The sequence below is a fragment of the Macaca fascicularis genome, chromosome 7 (genome assembly GCF_037993035.2).
Source record: "Macaca fascicularis isolate 582-1 chromosome 7, T2T-MFA8v1.1".
Taxonomy (NCBI): Eukaryota; Metazoa; Chordata; class Mammalia; order Primates; family Cercopithecidae; genus Macaca; species Macaca fascicularis.
Window position 1 is genome coordinate 143,029,167 of NC_088381.1, and position 13,154 is coordinate 143,042,320.

The 13,154-nt window shown below is 44.2% G+C and overlaps 1 protein-coding gene across 13 annotated transcripts in view; it reads right to left on the reverse strand.

The window, feature by feature from the left end:
• Window positions 1–2,903: 2,903 nt before the first annotated feature.
• Window positions 2,904–13,154, reverse strand: part of NEK9 (NIMA related kinase 9) — a 44,927-nt gene continuing 34,676 nt past the window's right edge. For 8 of the 13 annotated variants that reach the window (XM_073997865.1, XM_073997864.1, XM_065549086.1 and 5 more), the window contains 4 exons: window positions 12,774–12,982; window positions 9,341–9,502; window positions 7,879–8,091; window positions 2,904–5,465 (listed from right to left, as the gene is read on the reverse strand). In XM_073997865.1, the coding sequence (XP_073853966.1) occupies window positions 5,343–5,465; window positions 7,879–8,091; window positions 9,341–9,502; window positions 12,774–12,982 (707 nt within the window). In that variant the 3' untranslated portion in view covers window positions 2,904–5,342. The remainder of the gene's footprint in view (window positions 5,466–7,878; window positions 8,092–9,340; window positions 9,503–12,773; window positions 12,983–13,154) is intronic. The other 5 variants (XM_073997866.1, XM_073997863.1, XM_073997860.1 and 2 more) reach the window with 1 other exon arrangement.

Here is a 13,154-nt window from a genome sequence, read left to right on the forward strand (position 1 = left end):
TTCTGCTGAGTTGCTGGGCTAACAGATCAGACCAATTTGAAATGTGAGTTAAGGCTTTAGCGGTGAAGCTGCAGGACACAGGCTGGGAAAAAAGTCCTATATATTTAAAAAGGAGCACATATTTCTTTGCACCCTTTTTAATTGTTCCAAAGGAAAGGAGGTATCACATAATAAAGCTTTATGGGTAGCCCCTTAAGGAAACCTCACACAGAGATAATGGATATTTAACCTAATAGGTACATTCCCTAGGCAAGTTCAATGAAATGTACACTTTAAGTGGGAATGTAAACTAGTACATTGCAATAGATGGCAAGAATAAGCTGTGGCCAAGGTCACAAAATGGCAACATGTGGACTGCTTTGCTCCACAGATGTTTTATTTAGCTGGCCTAGTATTCACAATATGATCCGACATTTAAAAACTGGGATATGGAACATCTCTTGAAAAACTGGAAGTTCTGGAAACACTGGGCCAGCAACCTGCATGGCACAAATTGGGTGGGGTTTAGAATCAGATGGATGCTCCTTCAGATGGGAATGGTAGCACCAGACCACCGCAGTCTCACCTGACCTGCTTCACTTCTTTTCTTTATCTGCCTGGTACCACAGGCTCCTGGATTCGGGATCCCTGGATGTTAGTAAGGTCATAGATCAGGGCCCTCCAGAGAGAACAAATGTTGTTATATGTGGGGAGTGCTTTCTATAGACAAGGAAGCAGTTATTCGCTCTCATTTTGCTAAAGAAATAAAACAGTAGTCAATGCCTTAGTGTTCCCTTTAATCTCTACATGTTTAGGCCTTGGTTATATCAGAAATATCTTTCAAGGCTGAGCACAGTGGCTCATGCCTGTAATCCTAGCACTTTGGGAGGCCAAAGTGGGCAGATCATGAGGTCAAGAGATCGAGACCATCCTGGCCAACATGGTGAAACCCCGTCTCTACTAGAAATACAAAAATCAGCTGTGTGTGGTGGTGTACGCCTGTACTCCCAACTACTCGGGAGGCTGAGGCAGGAGAATTGCTTGAACCCAGGAGGCAGAGGTTGCAGTGAGCTGAGATCGCACCATTGCACTCCAGCCTGGTGACCTAGTGAGACTCCATCTCAAAAAAAAAAAAAAAAAAAAAAAAAAAAGAAATATCTTTCATCTTTTAAATTTAGCTTGATCTGGTCTCTGGAAAGAGGTAAGAACCTTTTTTTAAAAAAATCTAAATCTCTTCCCGGATAGCTCAGAGGATGACAGTAAATAAATGCATGCTGCTTCTTAATGTCTGTATTTTATACTACTTTATCCAATAAATGTTTAGTGCAAGTAAACATTATAAATTCTAAAGTTCATAAGGTTACACCATGGGAGAAATTTCATGGGGAAACTCACATGGAAACGAATTTCATTAAAAATGTATACAGACGTGCCGAGACAGTATTTCTTTTTTATTTTATTTTTTTGAGATGGAGTCTCGCTCTTGTTGCCCAGGCTGGAGTGCAGTGGAGCGATCTTGGCTCACTGCAAGCTCTGCCTCCCAGGTTCATGCCACTCTCCTGCCTCAGCCTCCCTAGTAGCTGGGACCATAGGCGCCCGCCACCATGCCCAGCTAATTTTTTGTATTTTTAGTAGAGACGGGGTTTCACCGTGTTAGCCAGGATGGTCTCTATCTCCTGACTTGCCTGCCTCAGCCTCCCGAAGTGCTGGGATTACAGGCATGAGCCACCATGCCCGGCCTGCCGAGATAGTTTTTCTTTTTTTTCTTTTTGAGATGGAGTCTTGCTCTGTAGCCCAGGCTGGAGTGCAGTGGCGTGATCTCAGCTCACTGCAAACTCTGCCTCCTGGGTTCACACCTTTCTCCTGACTCAGCTTCCCGAGTAGCTGGGACTACAGGTGCCCGCCATAACACCCGGCTAATTTTTTTGTATTTTTAGTAGAGACGGGGTTTCACCGTGCTAGCCAGGATGGTCTCGATCTCCTGACCTTGTGATCCGCCCGTCTCGGCCTCCCGAAGTGCTGGGATTACAGGCGTGAGCCACCACGTCCGGCTGGAGACAGTATTTCTTAACAGCAATGTATATAATGCAGCACAGCACCTTCTGGTCAATGTCTGCTTTCATTATCAATATATCACTCTCCACAGCTACACAGGAGGTAACAGAGATGTGACATAGTGGAGTTTTTCTCTCCAATGTTCATGATTCTGTGAGGTTTAATGATCAGCATGTTTATTTCCACAGTTAATCATTGAAACAATAAATGATTTTTGGCATTGCAGCAGGAAGGAACATGTTTTATAGTCCTGATTACAGCCCACTCTACCCTGACCATCATGAATACTTCTTTGGAGGTTTAGGGATTTCATCTGAATGAATTTATTTAAAATGCATTCTTGCCCCTGAATTGTTCTATTATGAATGTTTGTGAACATATGGCAAATGAAATGAAAATTTTTAGTGTACTTTTGCTTTAAACTTCAATGAAAGGCTCAGCCAAGAGAAGTAACGTGGCTGTGCTATGCCAGGGAGACCAAATGCAGTTCAATCTCTTTGAGGGAAAAGTTTTACAAACCATAAACTAGCATTATCACTTGGAAAGGCCCCCACTGGGACTGAGGAGGTAGGTACAAGACAGAATCATCCTTTTAGTGGCTCATTTTTTCCCTCCCTCTGCACTTTCAGCACTTTTAGACATTTTTGGGAAAAAAGCTGTAGCAGTAGAAATGATTCTGCTGGCAAGAATAAGAAACTGGAGAGAAGCAAAGACTATTTCTGTGCAAATGTCCCTTGCATTGTTTCTGTTCCAAGAACATTATTTATATAAAGACTCATAGAATCAAAGATTCACGGAGGCCTAGAATCTGGATGTTTTATCCCCAGAGACTAAGGTCCATGCACAGGCTTACTGAGGCACAGTACTGATTAAGAGCTTAAATGTTTATTTAAAACAGAAATGCCAAACCACTCCACCCTCAACCTTTCAAGCAACCTGGCTAACAATAAACTAGTTCTTCCGCAACAATGTTAGAGCAGAGGAGTAACTCAGGTTATATTGTAACTCAAAAGCAATACTATTAGAAAACTTAAAACACCTAGCACTGCATAAAGAAAAAAGCAGGACAAAATGTAAAGAGAATTAGCTACAGAAAACCATTCAAAGGCATTTCTACTGCCTCATCTTTTACTCCATCCCCCTTTGAACTGGTTTCTGTTTCCATACTTGTTTGGTGGGAAAAAAAATCATATGGCTGTCTCAGGCACAATATGAGAAAGTGCAGACTGTCTCTAAGGCACAGAACTTAGATTCTCAGCCAGATTAATAGCAAATCTAGACTTCCTAAGGGAATATGCTAGAGAAAATGACCACAGCGTTCCACTGCTAGGGAAAGACTCCCCTGTGAACAAGACCAGGGCGCTCACCCACCCCCAGCACTCACTTTCACCCCACCTTCTCAGCAACGTGCCCATGTCCCTCAGCTCCACAGCAGAAGCAATCCTCATGATGAACACCCAAACTGACCTGGCCTCTCAGGCCTGCTGAGATGATGAGCATGAGGATACAGGGACATGACAGGCCAATCAGTCCTTAAGAAAATCAAAGTTGCATTTACATGCTGAACCAAAACCCACTGTCAGGGTTTACGGCAACCCCCGCAAGTCCCCAGAACTTGCAACTTTAATCAAAGTTTGGCTGCTTCCCTGATTTCAAGAAAAGGTTTCAGTGATTACATTAGTACTAATGTAATAGGCTTCTCAGAACTAAGAAAACAATGGGAACATCAAACCAAAGAAGATCCCATCAAACAGAGCTGCCTGTCCCCAGCAACGGGGTTCTCCCCGAGCATCAGCCTTTATGCCACCAGTTTTGGGGAAATGGCAAAATTTCCATTGCACAGGACCTCCCATAATGTTGAACAGATGATCAAACATTTTGGTCTGGGGAAAATGAAACAAAATTATTTTAGCTATTTGTAGGAAGGTGGGATGTGAGACTCATCAAAGGTAGGATGTGTGACACAAAATACCACAGGAACATTTTACAAGGCTAGGTGGAAACACAAAGCTCACATCCTTAAGGAAACCATCAAATACTTGCCTAGAACTTTCTATATGAAGTTTTGTTCTTCTAGGACACTATTTCTCTTTGGCAAGCTAGCTTTTTTCTATCTACAAAGACACAATGAGTACAGGATTAGAAGTGAGCTCTCAGCCAAATTCCTTTTGCAAGTTCTACCTGTTCTGTTAGGCTTCAGGGACTCCCAGGGTTTGGTGCTGGCTTTGGGTCACTCAGGTAGGAAAGATAATACAGATTCATTGGTTATCGTATGGCTTCATAAAACACCAAAAGGAGAAAAATGCTGACCAGACACACACAAAGAAAGTAGTTGGGGCTGCTGCTATCAAGATCAGAACCTTAAGAGCCACGAAGGCAGAGGCTCAAGAAGTCTTTTCATGGGCAGAAGACGGAGAGCCCTCTAAGCCCTCTCTAAGATACCAAGTAGAGGCAGCTAAAGGAGGACCTTTTCTTCTTCATGATTTTCTCTTAAGGCTATTCTGACTGCCCCATGGACTCAACTCTCTGAGACACCTCATCCCTCAGAGACACCTTATTACCTCATCCACAGCTAGGAAATCCCACCCTGCACTGGCCACAGCCTGAAACACCAGCTGTGTGATGAGGAGGGTCCTGCCCTTTCTCTACTCCTCACTCAAGAAATTTCAATCAACCCTCAGAGGAAAAGCAACCTAAGCCTATATTTCCTCTTGAAGCATTTAGCTGCACAGAGTAACTGAACTTTCTGGAAACAAGCCTTAGATGGACTCCATCAGACATATTTTCCTGGACTCAGGGCTCCCGAGAGGGCTCAGACTACTTCACCACTCTGCAGAGGACACTGGGCAGGCCATGCCTGACTCCAGCCCACTCCAGTTTTACACTTTTCCCTCTCCCACCCAGAGGGGTAATGCCTGGTACTGAATTCCCAAGGCAGCTTCCAATCAATGGTGAAAATGATACATGGGATATAAGCTGCTACCAGCGCAATTAAGGTGAGCACTGTGTCTCCTCTTCAAAGGTGGGATCAACAGATGAGGTACAGAGCTGCTGTTGCTATGGCAGTCACTGATGACAAAGCCAGGGCCATGGGGGCCCTTCCATTCTCCAAAACAATAAAATCACCCTAGATCCTATTAAAAGGAAATGCCACTCTCCAAATGTACAAGGAAAGTGCTTCAGAGCCTCTGCCTTGTGCTCCTCTTCTGCAAGTGAACAAAGCCAGGAAAGCTGCTCTCTGCATTCGGTAAGTGTGCTGTGAAGTTCTTTGGGTCCCAGTTTCCTGGGGGCTCTATAGGCTCAGGAGACTAGAGGCTGGGTCGACAGGAGTCTGTTCCCAGGAGGCACCAGGAATCTGAATCTAAGTCAGGCTTTGGATCCATTTCCATCTCTTCCTTTGCTGTCTGAGTTCCTTTGGAATGCATCCCCACCTGTCCGGATAAAACACAGTTCCATATTAGCAACAGTGCCACCTAGTCACAGCAGTAGTTCAGTACTATATTTTCAATGCCAACCTCTAAGGATTTGTAGCCACGATCTTGTGAGACACTCATGGCAGTATTTTAGATACAGTCATACCTTTATATTAATTGCAGGTAGGGTGACCAACTATCCAGGTTTGTCGAGGACTGTGGGGTTTCCTGGGATGCAGAACTCTCAGTTTTAAAATGGAAAAAGTCCTGGGCAAAACAATCTTCTCCCTGTTAGAGCTGCCAATCTTACCTCGTGGTTTTTTTTTTTTTTTTTTGAGACAGGGTCTTGCTCTGTTGCTTACACCAAAGTGCAGTGGTGTGATCACGGATCACTGCAGCCTCGACATCCCCAGATTCAGGTGATCCTCCCAACTCAGCCTCCTGAATAACTGGGACTACAGGCGTGTGCCATCATGCCCAGCTAGTTTTTATTTTTGGTAGAAATGGGATTTCACCACATTGCCCAGGCTAGTCTCGAACTCCTGGGCTCAAGCAATCTCCCAAAGTGCTGGGATCACAGGTGTGAGCCACTGTGCTCAGCCTGTATATTAATTTCTAAAGTAATTTCATAAACATTAGTTCATTTAATCCTCCAAAGAACCATACAAGGGATCTATTATTTTCTTTCAGGTGAGAAACCAGGGCTCAGAGAAAACAAAGTAAGTAGCCCAAACACCTACAGCTGGTAAATGGCAAAGCCAAGGGCCTAACCTTATTTCTCTGCTTCTGCTTCCCTCTATATAAAACAATGGCATGGCTCTCGAAAAATAATGCATGCAGAATCACTTTTGAAGTTTTTTCACTAAAAATGTTTAATGTGAATCTCATCAAGCCTTAGGTTAAACTTCCAGTTTTCAGAAAAGACAGGGTGACAGAAAAACAAGTTAGACAACACCCTGAGAAAACAAGACAAATCTAGAATGTGGGACATTCTGTTGAACAACTGGCCTGGTTTCTTCAACAAGTCAATATCATGAAAGTATTTTTTTTAAAAAGATGAAGCAGAGCATGGTGGATCATGCCTGTAGTTCCAGCTACTTGGGGGGCTGAGGTGGGAGAATCACTTGAGCCTGGGAAGTCAAGGCTGCAGTGAGCCATGTTTGTGCCACTGCACTCCAGCCTTGGTGACAAAGCAAGACCCTGTCTCAAAATAAATACATAAATAAGGCCGGGCGCAGTGGCTCACACCGGTAATCCTAGCACTTTGGGAGGCCGAGGCGGGTGGATCACAAGGTTTGACACCAGCCTGGCCAATATGGTGAAACCCCATCTCTACTAAAAATACAAAAATTAGCCAGGTGTGGTGGTGCGCGCCTACAGTCCCAGCTACTTGGGATGCTGAGGCAGAAGAATCGCTTGAACCGGGAGGTGGAGGTTGCAGTAAGCCGAGATCATGCCACTGCACTCCAGCCTGGGTGACAGAGTGAGACTGTCTCAAAAAAAATTAATAAAAAAAATAAAAATAAATAAATAATTTTTAAAAGGTGATGGTGGTGGAGGGAACTGATGAAAAGAAATAAGAGACATAACCAAATATAATGTGGGGTTCTTGACTGGATTCTAGTCTGATAGAAAATGGTTATAAAGGACATTTTTGTGGGGAAAACTGGGAAAACTGGGGTATCAGCTGGATACCAGATGAGAATTGAGAATACTAGTATTAATTTTTTTAGGTGTGGTTATAATATTGTGGTTGTTCAGGAGAATGTACTTTTAGAGGTATGTAATTAAGTTTTGTAAAAGAAAAAACACTAAGAAAAAGCAATGCAAGTTAAGTGATGAAAATGATTCAATCTAGGTGCCTGAACAAGGTCCAAGGCTTCTGGGATTATAATTAACCCGGGAGGCGGAGCTTGCAGTGAGCCGAGATCCGGCCACTGCACTCCAGCCTGGGTGACAGAGCGAGACTCAAAAAAAAAAAAAAAAAAAAAAAAAAAGTGATACCATTAAAAAGTAAGGATCGGCTGGGCATGGTGGCTCATGCCTGTAATCCCAGCACTTTGGGAGGCTGAGGCGGGTGGATCACGAGGTCAAGAGATCGAGACCATCCTGGCTAACATGGTGAAACCCCGTCTCTACTAAAAATACAAAAACTAGCCGGGCGTGGTGGCGCGCACCTGTAGTCCCAGCTGCTTGGGAAGTTGAGGCAGGAGAATTGCTTGAATCTGGGAGGTGGAAGCTGCAGTAAGCCGAGATTGTGCCACTGCAGTCTGGCCTGGCAATAGAGCAAGACTCCGTCTCAAAAAAAAAAAAAAAAAAAGTAAGGACCTGCAAAGGAACAAGTCTATTGTCTATTTCAGTACTTCGTGTTTTGATTCTGTGATTCTTCAAAACAGGCTTAGAAATTGGATTATTCTTTTAATGCTCTCACCTGCTGCCCTCCTTCTAATTTCTTGTTTAACTTCTGCAGTTGGGTAAAAATCTGGAGGTTTTCTTGTTGTAGCTTCTGTTGTTCAGCCAGACACTTTAACACCAGACCCTGCAATCTCTCAACCTCCACCTGCAGAGAGCTGCACGCACAGGCAGGAGGAGTCAGTGGTGTTCCCTTCCCAGCACAGGTTACTGCAGGATTCAGCCGAGGTGACTAGAGAGACAAGAAGGAGATTGCAGGAGGTTCTGCCCAGGTGTCAGCTCCTCAATCCAAACTTCCTCTAAGTGCAATCAGATTTTACTTTTAAATTAACAAGATAAATCATATATACACATGAATACATGTAAGAGAAACAGAAATGCTAGCATTATAACAGCAATGGGCACTGACATAACAGGGAAAGCAAACTCTCTGCCTCAGTCCCCATTAGGCCAAGCTGGGAGACCAATCATCTATTTTGGAAGACTTTGTGAAAAATTTTAAAGTGCATTGGTATCTTCTCGTTTAAAATGCTGAAGTAGGGCAAAGCATGATTTGGTTTGGAACAAGTCTTTCAGATCTCTGTGAGACCCAAAGTGTCAATATTCATGAAATGCAGTGAATCACACTTTAGAAAAAAATTTGAGAGGTGGTCAGTAAACAGGACCACCAACACAATTTAAGAAGGTGAACTGACAGAGAAATTAAAACATTCACCTTGAAGTTTCAAAGGTATGATTACCTCTTCTGGGAAGCTTTCTGATGATCCTAGTCTGGATTTTTCTCTTTTCTACTGTACTTTGTTTATAGGAGGGTTCAGCAAATAGCCCATGGGCCAATTCTGGCCTACTGCCTGTTTTTGTAAACACAATTTTATTGGAACACAAGGATGCCCGTTCATTATGTATTACTTGAGGCTGCTTTTTGTGCTATAATGTCAGAGTCGAGTGGTTGCAAAAGAGGCTGTACACATTTCAGTCTAAAATGGTCTCAAATAATTACTATGTGGCCTTTAATAGGAAAAGTCTAAAATAATTATGCAGCCTTTTATAGAAAAAGTTTCATGACCTTGGCTTATAGTTTTATTGAGGTATTTACCACAATGTCATTTTTACCAAGGTTAGGTGTACATGTGTTGCTTCCTCACTAGACTACCATTATTACTTCTTTTTTATATTTAGAGCCTCTAAATTACCCTGCCAGTGTCATGAAAAACTGAATTTGAATTTTGGTATTTCTGAGGCAGAGGGAAAAGACAATCCTTTTAGAAAGGTGTTAGCCTTTCAGAAATGTGGAAGGGTAAATACCTTTCTGAGGCAACTGAGTTTAGTCTTGGGTTGAGGCTTTAAGTACTGCTGAAGAGACAGTATAAGTTGATGCAGGGCAACTGAAACCCAAAAGCTAGAGCGAGGCCAGAAGAACTGGGCAGAGCTTGCAGTGACTGTTTACCTAGTTGTGATTCAAAGGCAAAAAGTTCAGTTACCCAGGCTCCTACTTGGGGCTTGTGTTCCAAAGGAGCTTCAGAGGCCACTTTGAGTCCTTGCAGCTCTTCATAGGGCAGGGTATCTTTCTCAGATTCTGAAAACGCTGCACTGAGCGGAGATGGGCTGTCAGGCATGGGGATAAATTCTGCATTTTCCAGCTCCTATGTATATGAGAAAGAATCTCATTAGTCTGTTTGCAGTATTTGCTTCCTCCCAAATTCCCTTCTCCTTTTTGCTATAGTTTTCCCTCTGTCATGACATCAGCACCCTCTAGTGGGCAAGACAGTTGTGGTTAGCAACATATCACAGCCTACCTGTGAGCAAACTGCCACCCCTTCATCAGAGGAGGAACAGTGATGCAAAGGCAAACTCAAAGAACACAGGCTGGAGTGTCTGGTATGTCACTCCAACACACTTATTCTACACAGGCTATTCAGTGAGCTGGGAAGCTCCAAGGAAGTGGCAGTGAGGCTGGCTGCCACACTGCTGAAAGCTGAGGCTAAAGGTGCAGACAGAACAGCATGCTGCTTCCTCTATTCACCCTCCTCAAATCACTAGCAAGTTTAGTCTTATTAGACAGGGAGCTTTAAATCTACAGATTTTTTTTTGAAACAGCGTCTTGCTCTGTTGCCCAGGCTGGAGAGCAGTGGCACAACCATGACTCACTGTAGTCTTGACCTTTGGGACTCAAACGATCCTTCCACATCAGCCTCCTGAGTAACTAGGACCACAGGCATGTGCCACCATGCCTGGCTAATAATTATTATTTTTTTGAGACAGAATCTCACTCTGTCACCAGGCTGGAGTGCAGTGGCACCATCTTGGCTCACTGCAAACTTCACCTCCCGGATTCAAGTGGTCCTCCTACCTCAGTCTCCCAAGTAGCTGGGATTACAAGTGTGTACCACCACACCTGGCTAATTTTTTGTATTTTTAGTAGAGACAGTTTCACCATGTTGGCCAGGCTGGTCTTGAACTCCTGACCTCAAGTGATCTGCCCACCTTGGCCTCCCAAAGTGCTGGGATTTCAGGCGTGAGCCACCTTGCCCAGCCTTATTTATATATATCTATTTATTTTTTAAGATGGAGTCTCACTCTGTCCCCCAGGCTGGACTGCAGTGGTGCGATCTCAGCTCACTGCAACCTTCGCCTCCTGGGCTCAAGTGATTCTCCTGGCTCAGCCTCCCAGGTAGCTGGGATTACAGGTGCGTGCCACCATACCCAGATTTTTTTTTTTTTTTTTTTTTTTGAGACAGAGTCTTGCTCTGTCACCAGGCCAGAGTGCAGTGGCGTGATCTCGGCTCACTACAACTTCCACCTCCCGGGTTCCAGCGATTCTCCTGCCTCAGCCTCCTGAGCAGCTGGGACTACAGGTGTGCGTCACCACGCGTGGCTAATTTTTGTATTTTTAGTAGAGATGGCGTTTCACCATGTTGGCCAGGATGGTCTTGATCTCTTGTCCTTGTGATCTGCCCGCCTCGGCCTCCCAAAGTGCTGGGAGTACAGGCATGAGCCACCTTGCCCAGCTAATTTTTGTATTTTTAGTAGAGATGGGGTTTCACCATGATTGGCCAGGCTGTTCTCAAACTCCTGACCTCAGGTGATCCTCCTGCCTTGGCCTCCCAAAAAGCTGGGATTACAGGCGTGAGCCACCATGCCTGGCCCTGGCCTTATTTCTTTTTTAATTTTTATAGAGATGGGATCTCCCTATGATGTCTAGGCTGGTCTCAAACTCCTGGGCTCAAGCAATCCTCCTGCCTTGGCCTCCCAAAGTGCTGGAATTACAGGTAGGAGCTATCATACCCGGTCTTTTTTTTTTTGGTAAGAAATTTAAAATTTAGCCGGGCGCGGTGGCTCAAGCCTGTAATCCCAGCACTTTGGGAGGCCGAGGCGGGCGGATCACAAGGTCAGGAGATCGAGACCACGGTGAAACCCCGTCTCTACTAAAAATACAAAAAATTAGCCGGGCGCGGTGGCGGGCGCCTGTAGTCCCAGCTACTCAGGAGGCTGAGGCAGGAGAATGGCGGGAACCCGGGAGGCGGAGCTTGCAGTGAGCCGAGATCGCGCCACTGCACTCCAGCCTGGGCAACAGCGTGAGACTCCGTCTCAAAAAAAAAAAAAAAAAAAAAAAAAAAAGAAATTTAAAATTTCACAAACCATAAATATTCACTGTAGAAAATGAGAAAATACAAATGGGCAAAGGAAACTAATAAAATTCACCAGCAATTCTATCACTCACAGACAACCACTTTAAAAACTGTCAATACATAGTCTTGTCGACATTTGTATTACATATTTCCTTTTAAAAGAATGAGATCATACAGATATTTCATCCTCTTCTGCATAGCCATATGTTGTGACTAACTTTCCATGAAAAGAAATATACTTCGACATTTTTACTTTCTTTCTTTTTTTTTTTTTTGAACGGGGTTTTGCTTTATCGTGCAGGCTGAATTGCAGTGGTGCAATCATGGCACAGCTTGGCTCACTTCAGCCTTGACTTCTCAGGTTCAAGTGGTCATCCTGCTTCAGCCTCCTGAGTAGCTGGGACTATAGGTGCACACTACCACACCCGGCTAATTTTTAAAATTTTTTGTACAGACATGGTCTTGCTGTGTTGCCCAAGCTGGTCTTGAGCTCCTAGGTTCAAATGATCCTCCTGCCTCAGCCTCCCAAAGTGCTGGAATTATAGGCATGAGGCACTGTGCCCAATCCAACATTTTTACTTTCTGTATCTCAACTTTCATCAACCATTTTCCTATTGTAAGGCATTCCAATTGCTCCAATATTCCATTTCTATAAATGACAGCATAAAATCTGTAAGCTTAATCTTTATATACATGTACTACAAAAACTGCCATCAAGGTAGGTTATAGTAACTTATAATACATTCACTTAAGTAACAAGGGTATGAGAACATTTTTATCTCTTTTTGGAAAGAAAAAAGGATTAGTGATTAGGCAGTTTCTTTCCAGGTAGAAATCAGAAGGCTGAGCCGGGCGCGGTGGCTCAAACCTGTAATCCCAGCACTTTGGGAGGCCGAGACAGGCGGATCATGAGGTCAAGAGATCGAGACCATCCTGGCTAACACGGTGAAACCCCGTCTCTACTAAAAAATACAAAAAAAAATTAGACAGGCACGGTGGTGGGCGCCTGTAGTCCCAGCTACTTGGGAGGCTGAGGCAGGAGAATGGCGTAAACCCAGGAGGCAGAGCTTGCAGTGAGCTGAGATCTGGCCACTGTACTCCAGCCTGGGCGACAGAGCGAGACTCTGTCTCAAAAAAAAAAAAAAAAAAAAGAAATCAGAAGGCTGGATTCAGGATGCACAACAGTTTATTAGGTACTTGGAAAACTGAGAGACCCTGACAGCTCTTTCTAGTTCCTGCAAAGGGTCAGATATTTTATCCAAGTTACTTCTTCCAAAGGAATTACCTTTCGAAGCCAGCCAGGACAGGAGCTGCTCGCCCCATTACTGTTCCCCATGGCCTCTGTGGGACTGATTAAACCTTCCATTCCTCGGTCTGCTTCCATTGTTCCTCGGAAGCCTCCACTTGGGTCAAGAGTTTCAGATTCCTGCTGACTGTCCTCTTCTTCACCACTGCCGCCCCCACCGCCTCCTCCCGGGCTAGAGCTCTGAAACACTGACAGATACACAGCACAGAAATAGACAGCTTTGCCATGCAGCAAGACAGATTTACCATCTGACAACCCCACTTACCCTGGAAAGGTGCCTAAAGCTGCATGAAGTGCAATGGCAACAGTGCAAGTCAAGTATTAGGGATGAAATTTTTGGTTTTCATACAAACTATGTTT